Below are 20,626 nucleotides of genomic sequence, written 5' to 3' on the forward strand. Positions count from 1 at the left end.
AACAAACAACAACAACGGGGCCTAATTAACAGGAAAGCGAGCGAGATCGCCCGAGCTACCCGTCCCACCCAACAACCCCTTCTACAACAGCCAGACCATCTGTCCGTCTGTCTACAACCCTCGGCCCACTCATTCGGAGGGCAAGCACAACAACGCGGCCTGTTGCTAGGGAGACGCCCGCCTTACCTGGAAGGGGGAGGGGTGGTGGGGGCGTTGGTCGCGCGTGACCAGCCCACCCTCAATCGGATCTTTTCAAATGTTTCACTCGCCAACGGTACCGGCCCCGCGAGAGCGTGGCGCGAGACCCGTCAGAAACCCCGCGAGACATCACACCGCCCCCCCCTCCCCAAAAAAAAAACCGCCATAACCGTCTCTCACAATGATCCTCCCAGCAAAAAAAATACTCACTTCAAATCACTTCTGTTTCAGTATAAAAATTTCACCAATTTAACGTTTAAAGAACGCAGCGTTTCAATCTTTCCTTCACTCACTCGCTTATGACCTGGGACTGAATAAGTCCCTCCCCCTTTATTTTTCCTCCTTCCCGCCCGCCTCGAATCAGAGAGCGTCAAACACGAAAACAAATGGCCGCCCGCCCATTGGGGTTAACAGACTGCTGGGCGAATCCGCCTACATCACTTCAAATGCGTATCAATGTGGACTTAAAATGTAAACCTCCCTGCACTTTTGAAGCGGAGCCCAGAACATTTTCCGCTCTCCGAGCAAGCCAGCTTCAAATCTCGCGCGACATAGTGGGGGTGGGAGGAGAGATCGTCGGCAGCAACATGGCGGCTGGGCTGCTGGCTGGATATGTTGGTAACAGAGTTACCTAAAACGTGAAGGGAGCGGCATGAGTCTGGTGGGGGAATCTTAAAACAAGGAATAAATCCAGGTAACGAATCTGGAAGTTTATATTTCACGTGATGATACCTTGCAGAGTTGTCTCTGATACATCTTTGCATTTTAACGAGGTAGGCATTGTAGCAGGTAATGGGTGGGATTGAGTGAAAATAACACAATTTTTTGTGTTTTTCTTAGTGGAAATAAACCGCATACAGTAACGTCTGCTCAATCCAAATTGGGGCTTCACCTTAAAGGTAATAAAGTAAGTCAAATGACGGATCTGATTGAAAAAACATATCAATCTGGCATGGTTTCGACTGAAAGGCTTGAAGTGGGTTAAGTTGGCCAAAAGTAAATTGGTAAAATTATTGGGTATGTGTTACTTGCACCACTAGGTAGTTTCCTTTAATGAAGTGTCAACCCCCCTGTCGTTTGTATACTGTTGTTGTCTCTGCAACTGTTGACAGTTTAAGATTAAACATTTGTTTCTGTTGGGCATTTTTAAAAACTGACATTGATGTACTGTATACAGTGCTTGAACCAACTTTTCAACCTTTTTGCCAAGTTCACAGCTGGACAGGAATCGCCAGGAAGATTTCTGGTCATGTGTTTGTGACTTGATTTTGATTTGATTTCACTGAAGCTGAAAATTCATGTAAAATTTTATGGTTTCCATATAATAAAACAAAAACTTAAGTGGTTAAAATAAATGAGAGTTTATAAATATGTGCTAATTAGTTTTGCCACAAATGCTGGTAATGGCAGGACTTACTAATGAATTTTGAGCAACCCAGAAGGGGTGTATGGACAGACCAGCAACTTGCCATTACCTGGTGGCATTAACATAATAAAATGTGCCATAACCAGGAATAAAAGGAAGGTAGATTAAGTGTGGTGACCAATAGCAAATATGTAAATGTTAGCTGAAGGAGGGTGGTAGGTGGTAATCAGCCTGATAATCCAATTATATGACCTGATGCCATGAGGCATCAGAGTCTGGCATCAATGTTGAAGACTGTCTTGAGACCCATTCCTCCTTTCTGTAAACCACTGTACTGCCACTTCTGGTGGGTCTATCCTGCTGGTGGGACAGGATATCCCAGGGGTAGGTGATAGAGGTATCTGAAACATTAGCTGTAAGTTTTGATTCAATGCGCATGACTATGTCAGGCTGTTGCTTGAATAGTCTGTAAGGCAGCTCTCCCAATTTTGACACGCGTCTTCAGATGTTAATAAGGATGACTTTGAATGGTCGACTGGGTGTGCATTTGTCGTTTCCAGTGCCGAAGTTGATGCCAGGTGATCTGTCCACTTCTATCATTTTTTGGCTTTTCTGTAGCGGTTTGATAAAACTAGCCCAGTTCAGAGGACAGTTAAGAATTGACCATGTTGTTGTTGGTCTGAGTCATATATAAGCCAGACTAGGTAGATTTCTGTCCCTGAAGGACAGATGGATTTTTATGATTATCCAGTAGTTTCATGTTCACCATTACTAATCTTAGCATTTTATTCCAGATTTGTTAATTTGAGTTTATATTCCACAAGCTGCTGTGATGGAACTTGAACTTGTCCAGATATCTGGATTACTAGCCCAATACCATTATCACTAAGCTACTATCCCAGTAAACATCTCCAACAAGCAGGGCATCAGGATTTGTTTGAGAAAGCTGAGAGAGAGAAGAGGGAGGGAGGGAGGATAACAGGTGCTGAAGTATGGCATTTTGGGTGAGAGCCAAACGTGATGGCTTCCGGCTTGTTAATATTTTGCTGTTTAAAAACATGATGATTTGCATGTTAATGAAATTCATATTCATTTTTGAGGCCTTTTGGGACAGTTATGATTGGGTGCATTTGTCATTTTAAATTTGATTCCACCTTGCTAGCCATCATTCATAAACCCTGTAGTCTTCATATATTCCAATTTGTTCCTATCCTGTCTCACATTAAATCCTATTTCTGCATTGTTTCTGTATTTTCAGACCAGCATTAGCTGCATGTTCCACAGAGTTTGAAACCTTCATTCCTATCTTCAAATTTCTTTATGACCTCACCCTATCTAGACTATCTTTCCAGCATCCTCCACCTTCCCTGTCTTCCTCAGAGCCTTTTGGTGATCAGACTGATATATTGCACAATTTTCCCCTTACCACCATGAACAAAGTCTTAGTACACTGGCCATACTCTTATTAAATTTTCCCCTTGCAGCTCCTTATTTCTCCATTTCTTTCACTACCCTTAATCTTCATAAAACCTAGACTTTCAGAAAACCAATGTTTTCATCAACCTGTAATGTTAACTCTGTTTCTCTCTCTACAGATGCTGCCTGACCTGCTGGCCACTTCCACCATTTTCTGTTTCTTTTCAGATTTCCAGCATATGCAGTATTTTGATTTTATCTTTCAGAAAGTTTTCTGTCCCCTCTTCTGACCTTCATACCATAGAATCAGTTACTTTATGTTTTTTCTGCTCCACATGGAAAGTATCATTGGACATTTCTACATTTGAAGACACTATATAAATGCTGTTACATGTGATTGCTCCAGTTGATCTGATGATAAATATGTAAGCACAAGTGCTGCTAAGTTAGGCAGACTTGGAAGGTTTAATCCAACACTTTGCCTCTGCTCCCTTAGGGAAAGAAGAGGGAAAGGCATCAGACTTGTTCTCTTCTAATTGTTGTTAGAACATCCTTGTTTGTTGATCTGAAGTTAGGAACAGTTCATGTTGATCAGTGAAATCCTCTCATGTAAACCGTCAGATAAATGACTTAAAACATATAAGCGGATTTTAAAAATGGAGAGAAATAATTGGTGAGAATTAGCAGCTGATGAAAGCAAAATTTTGCCAAGGTGCCTGTGAATGTGTTCCTCGGGATGCGGTAGGGAAATGAAAGAATAAAATTCATTGATAGAACGCGTGTGTAATGGTTGTTAAGGGTTTCATTCTTGGGCTAAGGTTTGTTCATTTTGTTTCGGTGGTTGTTAGTCAACTGTTTATAATATGGTGCCACAAATATTGACATCACATTATTTTCTCTGCTTTTGACTATTTGTCATTCCTTTCAGGTCTTGATATGCACAGTTGCATTATATTGGACGTAACCTTCCACGTAGTCTTTTCCCAATTAGAGCTCAACACCTTCATATATAGTAGTCAAGTCCATCACAATAGTGTCCTTACTGTAGCACTGTTAATTACAGCATCAGAATTATTCTTTATATCGCGCAATCTTTGAAGCCTTCCACAACGTTGGATGTTGCTAGAGCTTTTTTGTAAATATTTCATTTTTAATTTTCATCATTTTTTGAAATTGTGATGCGTTCCATTATTGCTTTCATCTAAATCATTAATGAAATGGATGAAGAGCAATGATGTTTTGCCTGTGACCTGGTCCTGTATACTTATACACTATTTCATGATTTTGTCTGCAAAATTGAAGCCATTTGCCTATCCAGCTTAATAGCTGCCCATTAATTCCTAAATATGTAACATTTTCTAGTAGATGTTTATTTGGCACTCTAGCAAAGGCATTTTGGCAATCATTTTACCATCAATCATCTCTTCCAAGACCCCTCTCAGGATTATGAGACAGGACCTCCATTTCCTAAAGCCATACCTGATTTCCTTAATAACCGTTGAACTCTTGAAGTGACAGTAAATCCCGTCTTCTGCAGCTGACATCAAACTGACAGGCTTAGAATACCCAAAGTCCAGTTTCTTAATTATTGAAACTATGAGAGTCTACTTGCTGTTCACTGGAAGTAACCCAGATCTCAAAAGAGTGACTAAATATATGAGCCAGTGGTGTGCATAAAATACTTTCATTTCCTTAAACAGCCTGGGGTAGTTGGAATCAGTTCGAGCACCATAATCGCTTTTTTTTATTTGTTCATGGGATATGGGCATCACTGACTAGGCCAGCATTTATTGTCCAGCCCTAATTGCCCTTGAGAAGGTGCTGGTCTGCTGCCTTCTTGAACCACAGCAGTCCGTGTTGTAGGAACATGTGCTGTTAGGAAAGGAGTTCCAGGATTTTGACCCAGTAACAGTGAAGGAACGGTAATATAGTTTCAAGTCAAGATGGTGTGTGACTTAGAGGGGAACTTACAGGTGATGGTGTTACCATGCACCTGCTGCCCTTGTCCCAGGTGGTAGAGGTTGCTGGTTTGGAAGATGTTGTTGAAGAAGCCTTAGTGAGTTGTGGCAGTGCATCTTGTAGATGGTACACGTTGCTGTCACTGTGGGTCAGTGGTGGATGGGGTGCCAATCAAGCTTTGTTGGAGTTGCACCTGTCCAGGCAAGTAGACAGTATTCCATCACACTCCTGACTTGCGCCTTGTAGATGGTGGGCAGGCTTTGGGGAGTCAGAAGGTGAGTTACTCTCCACAGAATTCCCAGCTGCCGGCCTGCTCTTGTAGTCACAATTATTTGGCTGGTCCAGTTCAGTTTGTGGTTGATAGTAACCCACAGGATGTTGATAGTGGGGCATTCAATGATGATAATGCCATTGAATGTCAAAGAGAGATGGTTAGATTTTCTCTTGTTGGAGAAGGTCATTGGCCGGCCCTTGTATGGCACGAATGTTACTTACCACTTACCAGTCCAAGCCTGAATATTGTCCAGGTCTTGCTGAATTTGGACGGTGTGTTTAATATAAACTAATACCATTTTTGCAGTTATTTCTATCACATCAATTTTAGTGGAACATCAATCAAATATATTTGGTACCTAAGCATCATTCTGAATAGTGAAAAACAATGCTAATTGTTTCTTACTTAAGCCATATCTTAATCCTTATAAGCTGTTGTAAGTAAAATTTGATCTACCTTTAAAATATAGCAGAAAATAGATCTTTCAGCTGTATTTGAAAGGAACTGGACAGCAGGATACAAGTTATGTATTAATATGTCTGGAGTTTTAAGATTAGGGAAACCAGGATGACGTCCTTGGATGTGTTCAACTGCCTAGTTATATATGGCACAAAGGCCAAGAGGCCTGAATTTGAATAGAAGCTGCTGGATAGTGTTGGCAGAGCAGTAAAAACCAGTTAAACATGCTACTACCAGTTCACATAATGCATCTTGCTTCCTCTTTCAGCTTTTCCCATGACACATGTGTCGTCACAATGCTGCCTGATCACCCTTCACATCAACCATCGTTTTTTTTTGGTTTAAGCAGGTGGTTTTACAGCCTGCTTAACATCAGGAAAAATGCTTTTGAAAGATCTTTCTAAGTATTATAGAGTGTGTTGGCTCCAGAAGATTGGAAACATAGCAGACTTTCCAGTCAACGAGGATTGTTTTGATAGCAACAGTAGGGCACAAATAGATATATTCTACCACGTGATACCTGGAGGTATAAGTTGACGACTTTGGTCAATGGATACAGTGACTAATTGAAACTAATTCTTGTCTGAAATCTTTGTAGCTGCTGCACTATATCCCTTCAATTTTCTCTCATTCCATTATTTTCTTACAGTTGGTGGTTCCCCCTGAGTTGCGGTTCTACAGATTCCAACAAACAAGTTATAAGCTCAGTCTTCATTCGTCAGATGGAACTTAACCAGTGAATGCTGGCAGGTAATCAGTCACTGAGCCTGATCCTGCCTCACCCAATATGTATGAATATATTTTCCAGCAGGGAGTTGCTGGATAGCATCAAGGGATGTAAACATTTGTTGACTTCTCTTCACCTGGCCAGGCCAATCTTGTTGTCCATCTTACAAAAAATGGACACAGCCCAGTGTCATTTGTCTTTTTTAAATAAGTCTTCAAAGCCTTGAAGATTCTTATCCGGTCACAATTCAAACTCCTCAAGTCTCCAGAAAGTAAGCCAACGTTCCAACGTTTGTTTGCAAGACTGTAGCACTTTATCCTTTTTTTCTGTATTCATTTACGGGATGTGGGCATTGCTGGCTAGGCCAGCATTTATTGCCCATCCCTTGAGAAGGTGGTGGTGAGCTGTCTTTGAACCACTGCAGTCCCTGTGGTGTAGGTACACCCACAGTGCTGCTCGGGAGGGAGTTCCAGGATTTTGACCCAGTTGACAGTGCAGGAACGGCGATATATTTCCAAGTCAGAATGGTGAGTGACTTGGAACGGAATCTGCAGGTGGTGTTGTTTCCATGCATTTGCTGCCTTTGTCATTCTAGATGGTAGTGGTCATGGGTTTGGAAGATGCTGTCTAAGGGCCCTGGGTGAGTTCCTGTAATGCATCTTGTAGATGGTACACACTGCAGCCACTGTTCGTCAGTGGTGGAGGGAGTAAATGTTTTTGGAAGGGGTGCCAATCAAGCGGGCTGCTTTGTCCTGGATGGTGTCAAGCTTTTTGAGTGTTGTTGGATCTGTACTCATCCCGGCAAGTGGAGAGTATTCCATCACACTCAACCTGTGCTTTGTAGATGGTGGACAGGCTTTGGAGAGTCAGGAGGTGAGTTACTTGCCACAGGATTCCTAGCCTCTGACCTGCTCTTGTAGCCACAGTATTTACATGGCTAGTCCAGTTCAGTTTCTGGTCAATGGTAACCCCCCAGGTTGATAGTGGAGGATTCAGCGATGGTAATATCATTGAATGTCAAAGGACGATGGTTAGATTCTTTCTTGTTGGAGATGGTCATTGCCTGGCTCTTGTGTGGCGTGATTGTTACTTGCTACTTGTCAGCCCAAGCATGGATATTGTCCAGGTGTTGCTGCATTTGGGCATGGACTGCTTCAGTATCTGAGGAGTCATAAACGGTGCTGAACATTGTGTAATTATCAGCGAACATCCCCACTTCTGACCTTATGATGGAAGGAAGGTCATTGATGAAGCAGCTGAAGATGGTTGGGCTAGGACACTACGCTGAGGAGCTCCTGCAGTGCTGTCCTGGAACTGTGGTGATTGACCTCCAACAGCCACAACCATTTTCCTTTGTGGTAGGTATGACTCCAACCAGCAGAGAGTATTCCCCCGATTCTCATTGACTCCAGTTTTGCTAGGGCTCCTTGATACTACACTCAGTCAAATGCTGCCTTGATGTCAAGGGCAGTCGCTCTCACCTCACCTCTGGCGTTTGCTCAGCTCTTTTGTCCATGTTTGAATCAAGGCTGGAATGAGATCAGAAGCTGAGTGACTTTGGTGGAACTCAAACTGAGCGTCAGTGAGCAGGTTATTCCTAAGCAAGTGTCGCTTGATAGTACTATAGAACAGTAAGCATTGCAAAGATGAGTACCAAAAAACCCCGAATGATTAACAGAAGCGGAAGTATTGTTAGGGGTAAGTAATGTGGGCCTTTTAAAAACATGCTGGTAATATTGCAAATAAATATAAGAAAATTGCTGACTTATTAATACTTTGTGTCAGTCTTCACAGTAGAGGAAGCGATACTATGCTTAAAATTCCAGAGAAACTAATTGTGAATTAAGGACTGGAGCTCATTAAAGTTACCAAGCAAAAAAAACAGTAACAGAGAAAAATAATATCACTAAAGACTGACAAATCCCCGGGATGGTTCCACCCCAGGCTTTTAAATGAAGTGGTGGGGGAGTACTTTAGTCATAATCTTCCAAAGCTGTCTCAATTCAGGAATTGTCCCTTCTTAGATGGAAGAATGTGAATGTAGCAAACATTTAAGAAAAGTGAGAAACCAGTGCTGACTGGTTGGGAAATTGGTGAGGTGTTAGAAGACAGTAGAGATAATGGATATGTATTTGAATTGGAAGGACGTGACCTTATAGTCAATGACTTGGATGTACGGCTATTATATTATACAAGATTGGTGGTAGAGTAAGGAGTGTAGCTGAAAAATTATAGCTAGAAATTAATAGTTATTCCCACTTAATATTTTGGTGAAATGCCATAGATTAATTACCAGGGCTTCATAAATTATGAGGAGCAATTACATAAATTAAACACTTATCCCCTGGAATAAAAAAAAGATTAAGTGGTAATCTGATTGAGGATTTTTAGGATTTTGAGAGGAGTTCATTGGATAGCTAGAGAGGGCGTTTTCTGCTCCGGGGAGTCTAAAACAAGGAGACATAAATCAGGAGAGAAGTTAGGAAACACTTCTACATACAAAGGATGGTGGAAGCGTGGAATTCTCCCCAAAAAAGCAGTAGATGCTAGATCTGAGATTTATTAGAATTTTGGTAGTTATGTCTATTGAAAAGTATGGAGTCAAGGCTGGTGTATGGAATTGGAATGCAGATTAGCCATGATTTCACTGAATAATGGAACAGGATTGACGGTCTGAAGGGCCTATTCCTGTTCTTGTGCTCAGTGGGAGTTAATAAAGCAAATTAGATCAAAATTTATGTGTGGGGTGTTATGTGTGGGTGTATAGAGCCAATATTGAGCCAAAATGGTGGGGTAATCCCACCACTTATTAAGTTATTGGTCTGGGTCCACTTTGAATACTATACACAGTTTTGGTTGCTACGGTACAAAAAGGACATTGCAGTTATTGAAGGGATATGGAAGATGACAATCAGAATGATTCAGGGGATGGAGCGAGCGATCAGATTATGACGAGGAATTTTATATAAATTGAGAATGTTCTCATTGAAAAGGAGAAGTTTAAGGATTCTGAAGAAAGAGATGCTGTAGACTATGATGTGCTGCTTCATTTTGTCTGGAACAATAGAACCAGAGGACATCAATTGTACTTAAAGGGTGATGAATTCAAAACCAATCTAAGAAATATATTTCAGCGAGCAAGCGTTAAATCTATCAGGAATTAGAAATTTCTTCCAGTTGGTGGATTTCTAACATTGGAGTCTCATTTTAAATATTTGTTCCAACCTCTGGGGTCAAGATTTAAAAAAAAAAATTGCAATTCTGTTGTCAAGAGTGGGAACTGACTGCAGAGCTATGATTGGAGGAACAGTGAGCATGGGAGGGACAGAACTGTTCCTGCAGTCACCAATTCTGGCCCTCCTTGTTGGCTGCTCTATGTCCTCCAATCACAGGTTTCCTCCCTCCTATTCCTGCTGCTCCTCCAGAGACAGAATCTGTGATAAGTAGAGCAGCGAGGGTGGGAGGGAAGGAACCTTTGATTGGAGGAGCTGTTGTTCTGACCAATCCTGCCACTGCCATGCAAGAAACTTTCAGCTGCAGTGTCATCAATCATTTGACATCCTCCAGGAGACCGAGGAGGAGGGAGCCTCTGTCAGTAATATGGCCAGGGGAGCCATTACTCAGCCTTGTGCCAGTCCAGACAGGCTGTCGTCTGCAACTTGAGCCACTCTAGGGGAACTGGAGAGGTCTAATTCTGTCCCCCTTCTCTACTATTGATACTGCATTAGCCACCGATGAGTTATCTGTTAACTGGATATGGGGTTGTTGAGTGAGAAGAGTGCTATGTCAGTGTGTTGGACAATCACTGCTTAGGTACAGGGTTGGCCATGCAAACTTTGCGAGGGAGTTGGTTGAGGGAGTGTAATTAGTCAGGAAGGGAGATGGTTTTTTGTTCCAAACTCTGCTCCGTGCCTACTCCCAAAATCCCAAATCTGGCCAGCCCTCCCACGTCAAACTGGAAATGCCGCTCACGAGGAGGCATGCTGTGGTGCTTATACTGTGGTTAACACACAGTAACCACAGGAAACGTCCTCCTCCCCCCCAACTCCTCTTGCCCCCTCCCTGCCCCCACACCCACCTTGGGTATCACTGATACTTTGGAAGAGTTCGTATTCTGCTCCTTTATAATGAAGTAACTGGAAAATTGTCATCCTAATCTGGCCAGATCAGGTGGCTGTTAGATTCAGATTCCAAAAATGCTTTCATCTCATGGTACTTTTACAATTCCACCCATTTGAAGTGCCCTAGAAACATTTTCATTTCACCACAGATGATGCATGTGAACATACGAGTTAAGAGCAGGAGTAGACCACTCAGCCCTTTGGGCCCACTCCACCATTCAATAAGATCATGGCTGATTTGACTATAACCTCCCACCTACCCCTGATAACCTTTCGCCCCCTAGTTTATCAAGAATCTATCTACCTCTGCTTTGAAAATATTCAAAGACTCTGCTTCCATTGCCTTTTGAGAAAGGGCTTTCCAAAGACTCACTACCCTCTGAGAAAAAAAATTTCTTCTCATCTCTGTCTTAAATGGCCATTTGTAAACAGTGACCCTAAGTTCCAGGTTCCCCCACGAGAGGAAATACCCTTTCCACATCCACCCTGTCAAGACCCCTCAGGTTCTTATATGTTCCAATCAAGTTGCCTTTTACTCTTCTAAACTCTAGTGGATACAACGAGTCTGTCCAATCTTTCCTCAGAATACAACCCGCCTATTCCTGGTATCAGTTTAGTAAACCTTCTCTGAACTCCTAATGCATTTACATCCTTCCTTAAATAAGGAGACCAATACTGTGCACAGTACTCCAGATGTGCTCTAACCAGTGTCATATACAAGTGAAACATAACCTCCCTACTTGTATATTCAATTCCTGTCACAATAAATGATAACATTCTATTAGCTTTCCTAATTACTTGCTGTACCTGCACACTAGCCTTCTGCGATTCATGCGCGAGGGCACCCAGATCCCTTTGAATCTCAGAGCTCTGCGATCTCTCACCATTTAGATAATATGCTTTTTTTTTCATTCTTCTTGTCAAAATAGACAATTTCACATTTTCCCACGTCATACTCCATTTACCAGGTCTTTGCCCACTCGCTTAACCTATCTATATACAATTGTAGCCTCCTTGTGTCCTCTTCACAACTTAATTTCCTACCTATATTTGTATCATCAGCAAATTTAACAGACATACCTTTGGTTCTTCATCCAAGTCATTTATATAAATTGTAGAAAGTTGAGGCCCCAGCACTGATCCTTTTGATACATCACTTGTTGCATCACGCCAACCAGAAAAAGTCCCATTTATGGCTACCTTGTTTTCCATGCCAATATATTATCCCCCACACCATAAGCTTCTATTTTCCACTGTAACCTTATCCTGTGGATAAAGGGGAACCACCTTTATTCGCAGCAAATGTGACTCCTTCAAAATAACTCCAGTAAATTGATCAAATATGATTTTCCTCTCAAAATCATGTTGACTCTGCCTGATGCCCTTGAATTTATCTAAATGCCCTGCCAGAACACCTTTAATAATAGGTTCCAACATTTTCCCTATGACATATGTTAAGCAAACTGGCCTATAATTTCCTGCTTTTTGTCTCCTTCCCTTTTCAGTGCTATAATTTTCTGGCCCCTCACGCTCCCATGACTTTGTCGCTTTATGCTATAATGTTTACATGATTCCTTGTCACAAAAGTTTTCAGACCTTTTTTTGTCATCGGCCACTGACATCCCTAATCTATGGTAAAAACAAAAAGCTACTGCGGATGCTGGAAATCCAAAACAAAAACAGAATTACCTGGAAAAACTCAGCAGGTCTGGCAGCATCGGTGGAGAAGAAAAGAGTTGACGTTTCGAGTCCAACATGACCCTTCAACAGAACTGCTGTTGAAGGGTCATGTTGGACTCGAAACATCAACTCTTTTCTTCTCCACCGATGCTGCCAGACCTACTGAGTTTTTCCAGGTAATTCTGTTTTTGTCCCTAATCTATGGAACAGGTGATTTTGCACCCATGATTCCCAAAGCTTTTCTTACTAGTTGAAAAATTGAGAGCCTGTTGTATCCTAATTAATCCTTGCATCAATCATTATCCATGAATAACTCCATTATTGTTGTACCACATGATTATAAGGAATGTAGATGGTGAACTAGATGGAACTAGGTGTTTTTTGGTCTCCTGGTTCTATGTTAGTTTAAATGAATGACCAGGTTTTTCTTTTATTGGGGTGTTTGAGTCAGGGGGATTAGATAATCAGAACATTAGGAAATTTCCCCACTTTTTGAATAGTACCATATCTATCTGAGCAAGCAGACTGAGCTAAGTTTAATATATCACCAAAGGATGGCATCTCCAACAATGCACTTATTTGGCAGCCTGGATTATCTCCATAGTGGGGCTTGGACCAATGTCCTCTGACTGAAATGAGAGTACTCCCAACTGAGTCAAGCTGACTGTAATCCAAGATGATTTGGAGCAGCACCTTTTTACCCTGCAGGAGTGTATTTCCTACCCTGTGTTGCTGATCGCTTTTTTTATTTAAGTCAGTTAAAAATGAGAAAGGAATACTTGGGCTGGTGCTAGAGCATTTGTTTACAATATGAACAACCTTCAATTTACAGAGGTAGTTGGGGAAAGTTATAGTGCTTTTAAAAAAACTTCAGAAATCTCTTGGAAGCTGTAACTCTGATTTACCAAAATAACTTGTAAATGAAAGTATAATATTGGTAATGCGTTTCAAAGCATTATTGTTGCTGGAGTATACCCTTGCCTTGTTTGTGGAAGTTTTCTATTTACAATTGTAAAAGCCTTTGTAACCCAAGATTATTTGTTAAATCAGCTGAAAGGTTAAAAAATTAAGATGACAGTTCTATCCATAAAACTCAGATAATGCTGCTCTGTGATCTAAATTTGATATATTCTAATTAGTTCCAATTCAGTGTTCAGTAAAAGTGGGAAGACAGTCTAACTTGAATAATTCATCAGCCACTGTCCAGAGCTTTGTCTCATTATTGTGAAAGCTGTTGCCTGTCCAATTTCCATTTTCAACCCTGTAAGTGCTATTGACCCAAAAAACGCAGCTGAAACTTAATTATCCTTGCTTCAAAGTGTCTTGAGTGTTATACCTTCACAGATGCATGCACTTAAATATTTATCCTCCCTTGTTGTATAGCTACTGGCATCAGATTAAAAATTAACTGAATTTTCCTTTTATTTCTCCATTGTGATTTTTTTTTCTCCCAGTTGTCTGTGAAGGAAGAATTTCGGATTTAAAAAAAATGAGTGGTGGACTGGCGCCAAGCAAAAGCACAGTATATGTATCCAACTTGCCATTTTCACTGACGAACAGTGATCTGCACAAGGTAAAACTTATTTTAACAGTCGTATGCATTATAGGTGTGTTGAAACAAATGTTTAAAGTATGGTACTGTACTCAACTGTGCACTTTACTCTTAAGGATATTTACTTTTAAAATCACGAAGCTTATGCTTTCTTTAACTTGCACTGTTGGAATGTGAAGCTAGAGGCTCTCCTAAGCTTTTGCAGTTTAACCAGTAGCAAGGATGATTCCAGGAATGATCCTGGCCTTTTCTCCAGGAAATCTCAGCTGGGACAGCAGTAAAGAAATAATCTGTATTTATTTGCAACTTTTCATGTCCTCAGGATGTACCTCACAGCCAGTTAATTATTGTTATTATGCAACTAAGCACAGCAAAGATCCAGAAGATCCAGAAAAGGAAATTAAATTAATGACCAAATCTGTATTTAATTGTATTGGTTGGCCAGGGCACCAGGAGCATCTTGTTCCTTTTCAAATAGTGCCACAAGAGCTAATAGATTTGGCTGTGATGCACCTTCCAATGAGTGGTGACACTGAGATCCATGGGTAAAGTACTTGGCAGTGAGAGGCCCCTCTGAGGCTGTACTGCATGAAGAAGTCAGCCCTTCAGGAGAATAAATAAAGTAACATAGAAATAATTTCTGCAGATTAGTTTTGAATTTGCCTCCTTCGAGTGTAGACTGTGTCCTCTGCTTTTACTGTTCTGGATAAACAGAAGCAGCTTGGCCTTGTCTACATTATCTAGCTCCTTTAAAATCCTAAAAGCAAAAACCATATCCCCTGTTAACTTTCTCTTTTTCATTGCGAACATGACTAATTTATATAATTATTCCTCATAACCCAAACACACTATTTCCTCTATCATTCCAGTTGCCTTCTGCACCCTCAATAGCTACCATATCCTTTGTTTACTGCAGTGATCAGAACTGTATGTGGTATTCTAAGTGTGGTCCCATAAATGATTTAATAAAGGTCATTAATTACTCCATTGTTTTGGTTCAGTATTACCCTTTTTATTATATCCCAACATTTAATTTGCTTTATTCACTGCCACTGAGTAGTGTTACAATAACTTTAATTTATTGTCAATCAAGATCTCCAGATGTGTTTCATTTTTCATACACATTATTTTCTTTCCCCTCAAGTAATAGTCCCTTCCTGGATTTTCTGTACCTATTTGAAGCACTTGTGCACTTCATTTCATTTGCCATCTGTCTTCCCAATACGCAAGTACATTCAGATCCTCCTGTAACTTAAAACTTTAAAACTATATAGAATATCACCTTGATTAGCTTTGCAATAGCTTCCCAATTAAAGGAGAACATAAGAAATAGGAACATGAGTAGACAATTTGGCCCCTTGAGCCTGCTCTGCCATTCAATAAGATCTTGGCTGATCATCTTGTGTTTCAATTTCTACATTCCCATCTACCTCCGATAACCTTTGATTCCCTTGCCTAGCAAGAATCTACCTACCTCTGCCTTAAAAATATTTAATGACATCACCTCCAACACCTTCTGAGGCAGAGTTGCAAAGTCGCACAATCCTCAGAGAAAAAATTTCACCTCGTCTCCGTCTGACCCTAATTATAAAACAGCGTCCCGTAGTTCTGGACTTCCTCACAAGAGGAAACATCCTTTCAATGTCCACTTTGTCAAGGCTGTTCAGGATCTTGCATATTTCAATCAATTCACCTCTTGCTCTTCTAAACTCCAGTGGAAACAAGTCCAGCCTTTCCTCATAAGACAACCCACTCATTCCAGGTATCAATCTGGTAAACCTCCTGTGAACCGCCTCCAATGTATTTACATCCTTCCTTAAGTAAGGAGACTAAAACTGCACACAGTATTCGAGATGTGGTCTCACCAATGCCCTGTATAACTGAAGCATAACATCCTTACTTTTATGTTCAATTCCTCTCGTAATAAAGGATAGCATTCCATTAGCCGCCTTAATTACTTGCTGTACCTGTCTACTATCTTTTTGTGACTCATGTACTAGAACACCGTAGATTCCTGTGCACTTCAAAATTATGCAGCTGTTCTCCATTTAAGTAATACTGATTTTTTGTTCTTCCTGGTAAAGTGAACAACTCCACATTTTCCCACATTAAACTCCATCTGCCAGATTTTTGCCCACTCACTCAACCTATCTATATCCATCTGCAACCTCCTCATGTCTTCTTCACAGCCTACTTACCTACCTATCTTTGTGTCATCTGCAAAGTTAGCTGCCAATGTCTTCACTCCCCCCATCTAAGTCATTGATGTAAATCGTAAAAAGTTAAGGTCCCAGAACAGACCCCTGTGGGACTCCACTCGTCACATCCTGCCAATCTGAAAAAGACCCATTTGTGCATAATCTCTGCTTTCTGCCAGCCAACCAATCTTCTATCCATGCTACTCCCTACACCATGTGCTTTTATTTTCCATCATAACCTTTGACGTGGCACCTTATCAAATGCTTTCTGGAAATCCAAGTACAGTACGTCTACAGGCTCCCCCACGCATGTTACTCCTTCAAAAAACTCCAATAAATTAGTTAAACATGATTTTCCTTTCGCAAAACCATGCTGACTCTTCCCAATTACCTTCAGTTTCTCTAAGTGCCCAGCTATAGCCTCCTTAATGATCGATTCTAACAACTTTCCCACGACAGACATCAAGCTAACTGGCCTATAGTTTCCTGCTTTCTGCCTCCCTCCCTTCTTGAGTAGAGGGGTTATATTTGCTACTTTCCAGTCTGATGGAACCTTTTCAGAATCTAGTGAATTTTGGAAAATTAACACTAGCGTATCGACTATCTCATTAGCTACCTCTTTTGAGACCTTAGGATGTAGTCCATCGGACCCGGAGACTTGCCAGCCCGCAGCTCCATCAATTTGCTCAGTACTGTTTCCCTAGTGATTTGAATTTCACCAAGTTCCCCTCTCCCCGTCATCTCCTGATTGCAACTATTACTGGAATATTTTTTGTATCCCCTATAGCGAACACACAGGCAAAATATTTGTTCATTTCTTCTGCCATTTCCTTATTATCTACTATTAACTTCCCACTGTCACTCTCGAGAGGACCGACACTCACTTTACCTACTCTTTTCCTCTTTAAATACCTGTAAAACTCTTGTTATCCATTTTTACATTTCTAGCTAATTCCTACTCTAATTTCTTTCTCTTGGTTAACCTTTCAGTCATTCTAGTCAAGGAAGAGTGCATCAGGGATGTCTAATGTCCCCAAAGTAGTTCAAACTGCACGTATCTTCAGAGACATAGAAGATCTACCAAGTTGAAATCTTCATGAGTTGAACATCAATAACTTGAGATACGCAGTTGACACTGCGTTGACTGCAGGACTAGAAGGGGCACTACAGGAAATTGTAAACAAAGTGAGAAAGCAAGGAGTGTGGAATACAGGGTGACCAAAATTTCAAAAGTCAAAACCAGGGCACATTGAAAAGCCTTGGGAAGATGGGGCTCCTTGATGATTGACATGTTGGGTGACCAATGGCAGGAGTCTGGGGGAGGCTATGTGATGACATCTCCCAGAATATGTCCAGCCAGAGTTGGGAACCTGATTCCATTGACCTTGAGTCACCAGGAAGTGCCCAATCAATTTAATCTTAACCTAATATTTCTTCCCCGGAACACATGTCAAACCTTCATGGAACCATACTGCTTCAATTTGCTGTAATTTTACATATTGCATGCCTCTAGTTCTATACAAACAACAATATACAATGAAACTACTAATTGTCATGAAAGTATAATAATTGTCATAATATTATTGTAAAAGTAGGATAATACTGGGGTTTGGATAGTGTGTGTGTGTGTGTTTTAATTGAATTGGAGACAGCTGGTCTGGAGGTTTTTATTTATCGAAAGAAGCTGGGTTTGAAATGCTAAATACGCAAACATAGCTGAAGTTTTAGAATGTGAGGTGAGGAGAATTTTTAGATAAATCAGGGTAGTTTGGATTTCAAAGAGATGGTAGGATGTTACACCTAGCCAGAGAAGCTAGGCCAAGCAGTGTGTTTATTTTTCCCAAAGGTTACTGATAATATTAGTATCATGAAAAAATTTATATTGAGAAACGTAAAGTTCCAAAGACATATGGGAACAATAGGATTTATATTAAAAGGTAGAAACATGTATAAAGGAGAAGAGGCTATGTGTCAGAGAAGGCATTGCAAAATCTACCAGAAGTGTGAAAAGCCTCCAGTATTTGTGCGTTAAGCTGCTGTGTACAGAAACCGAAGCTGGGAAAAGCCACTTTGAATTCTACTGTCCAGGGATTGTGTTGACTTGCCTGGATCTGTTTAAATCCATTTTTGTTTTACTGTTGCCTTAATGGTGGTGTAGCTGGAAGTCAAATTAATTAGGAGTTTTAGGAGTTATTATAGTAGTAATTTGTAGACTTGTGCTTGAAATCTTTTCTTTTGTTAATAAATGTTTAATTTGGTTTTCTAAAAAATCTTAAGCCTTGGTGGACTTATTACTTCTGAACTCAGAGCATGCACCTCAAAATAAATACGAATTGTAAAACCGCGTGATCAAGTTTCCCTCGTGGATTTGATCCACCTGGCACACATCATCTGCCATGTCATAACACTAATTATGAACAAGTAACTAAACAGTTTTGCCAGCAATCCATTAAGTTGCAGTTGAACACATGAGCAGGTTGTGTTAGCATGCAGCAGGAGGATTGCATTTGAGTATTTATCAATTATCATTGAATGTCATTTCCACAAATGTATGCGTTTGTACCAGGTGCATCTTGAATATCAGATACTTGGGTTACAATTCGTACCCCTGCTCCAGCTTTACTGGTGATTTACCTAATTAATCAAATAATTGTAAAGTTTAATAGAAGACTAATTGTGCAATTGAGTCAACTGCTATAAACATATCGCTCTGGATGCCAGCCAGTCCAGTGGGATGGGCTCATCCTAACTGTAAAGTGATTGATAGCTCCTCGCAGCCACACAGATGGTGCATTGGCAAGGTGACTTTTGGAGTGGGAGCCAATGGGAATGTCCAGGAAGAGGGCTGTAGGGCAGAATGGTTATGGAGCATCAGCAGCAGGTTGGGTTGAGTAATGCCTGGCGAGCTGAACAAGTGGCCGGATGCCATAAGGACATTTAAAATGCATCATAAGCAATGGAGCCGTGAGCACCAAAGAAGTTAGAGATAACCCCCTTGGACTGAGTTCCTGCTCTTCCTAGCTGCAGAACAACTGTGGTGGCCATTGGTGAATTGCTGACAGTAAATTGAAAACAAATGGCGGGTTAAAGGGAAGGGGCCTCAGTGGAGCTGACAACCCGAATATTTGATCAATTTGGAGAAAACCATCAGGACGCTTAGTGAAAAACTGGGATATCTGGTCACCTGAATGGAGCATGAATTTAGGGATGGATGTGAAGAAGACCAAGACAATAATGATAAGTAGAGAGCTAACTCCAGAAGTGAAGATTGAAGTAAATGGACAAGTCCTGGAACAAGTGAAAATGTTCACGTACCTTGGGCAGATTATCACAGACGATTGGAGATGTGATTCTGAGATCTGAAGGAGGATTGAGATATCCAAAACCAGCTTTGTCAGAATGAAGGATGTGTTAACATCAAAGAAACTAAACCTGAATCTTAGGAAAGGAATGGTGCTACATTTTGTCATTTGTTATATGCCTCAGAGACATGGATAACAAACAGAGAGACTATTGATAAGCTGAATGCATTCAAGATGTGGATATACTGGACAATGTTCCACATGTTCTGCACAGACACACAGACTAATGAGGAAGTGCTGGAAATGGCTGGAATAAAGAGGAAATTGATTTATGCAGTCAAGAGCGAAATATGTAATGTTTTGGTCACAGTAGACTGAGAAAATTATTGAAAGGAAAGATGGGTGGAAACCATAGTAGAGGGAAGGAGAAGAGAAAATGGATGACTGATGTATAGGGCTGGATGCATTTGACCTATGTGGAATATGTAAGGGCAGGACAAATGAAGATACATTGTAGTCAACCTTCTGGGAAGAAGCTGACACCCATGAACAAATGAAAGCTTTGCATCATCTGCAAAATTACTAATTTACTTGTTTTTTTTTTACTTTTCAAAGCAGACCCCTGAGGACCAAATTAGCAAGAAAAAGAATGTGAAATGGCACCGCATAGTTTTTTTTTGTTACGTTACTGTCCTCTTTTCCCTTATCCCCCTTTCGCACTACCCAGATCTCTCTCATCCAGAAAGATGAAGGTGACCTATTTTCAGACTCAGCTGGTGATTTGGAAATGTCAGAGAGTAGCTGGGAATAAAAGACACCTCATATTCTTCCTTTACTCTAGAGGTTGGTTGATTTGGGAGCTCTTTGGAGCTTTAACTTGCGTCCTTCAACATGGTCACACTGCCTTAAAACAATTGATGCCAAAGTTGTTTTAAGGAAATAACTTCACGAGTGGACATTTTTGCACCATGAATCACAGAATCTTAACGGCACAGAAGGAGGCCCTTCGGCCCTGTCTGCACTAGCTCTCCAAATGAGCATTATGACCTAGTGCCATTGCCCTGCCTTTTCCCCGTACCCTTGCACATTGTTTCTATTCAAATAATCATCTAATGTCCTCTTGAATGCCTCGATTGAACCTGCCTCTACCACACATGCAGGAAATGCATTCCAGACCCGAACCACTCGTTGTGTGAAAAAGTTTTTTTCTCACGTCACACTTGCTCCTTTTGCAAATCACTTTAAATCTGTGCCCTTTCGTTCTTGATCCTTTATCCTGATGCTTATACGAGTGGGAACGTCTTCTCCCTATCTACCCTGTCCAGCCCCCTCATGATTTTGAACATCTGTCAAATCTCCTCTCAGCCGCCTTCT

General features: G+C 40.9%; 2 protein-coding genes across 6 annotated transcripts in view; one reads left to right on the top strand and one right to left on the bottom strand.

The window, feature by feature from the left end:
• The window catches only part of pphln1 (periphilin 1), a 207,829-nt gene extending 207,089 nt beyond the window's left edge, over nucleotides 1–740 (bottom strand). For 3 of the 5 annotated variants that reach the window (XM_078568455.1, XM_078568456.1, XM_078568453.1), the window contains exon 1: nucleotides 419–451. The gene's annotated coding sequence lies outside the window, so the exon portion shown is untranslated. Of the gene's footprint in view, nucleotides 1–186; nucleotides 320–408 lie in introns of those variants that run through there. The other 2 variants (XM_078568452.1, XM_078568454.1) reach the window with 2 other exon arrangements.
• zcrb1 (zinc finger CCHC-type and RNA binding motif 1) overlaps nucleotides 635–20,626 on the top strand; it is a 60,125-nt gene continuing 40,133 nt past the window's right edge. The window contains exons 1-3 of the mRNA XM_078568470.1: nucleotides 635–892; nucleotides 1,039–1,097; nucleotides 13,655–13,773. Coding sequence (XP_078424596.1) covers nucleotides 13,690–13,773 — 84 coding nt within the window. The 5' untranslated portion in view covers nucleotides 635–892; nucleotides 1,039–1,097; nucleotides 13,655–13,689. The remainder of the gene's footprint in view (nucleotides 893–1,038; nucleotides 1,098–13,654; nucleotides 13,774–20,626) is intronic.

This window comes from Cetorhinus maximus, chromosome 22 (genome assembly GCF_964194155.1).
Source record: "Cetorhinus maximus chromosome 22, sCetMax3.hap1.1, whole genome shotgun sequence".
NCBI classification, from domain to species: domain Eukaryota; kingdom Metazoa; phylum Chordata; class Chondrichthyes; order Lamniformes; family Cetorhinidae; genus Cetorhinus; species Cetorhinus maximus.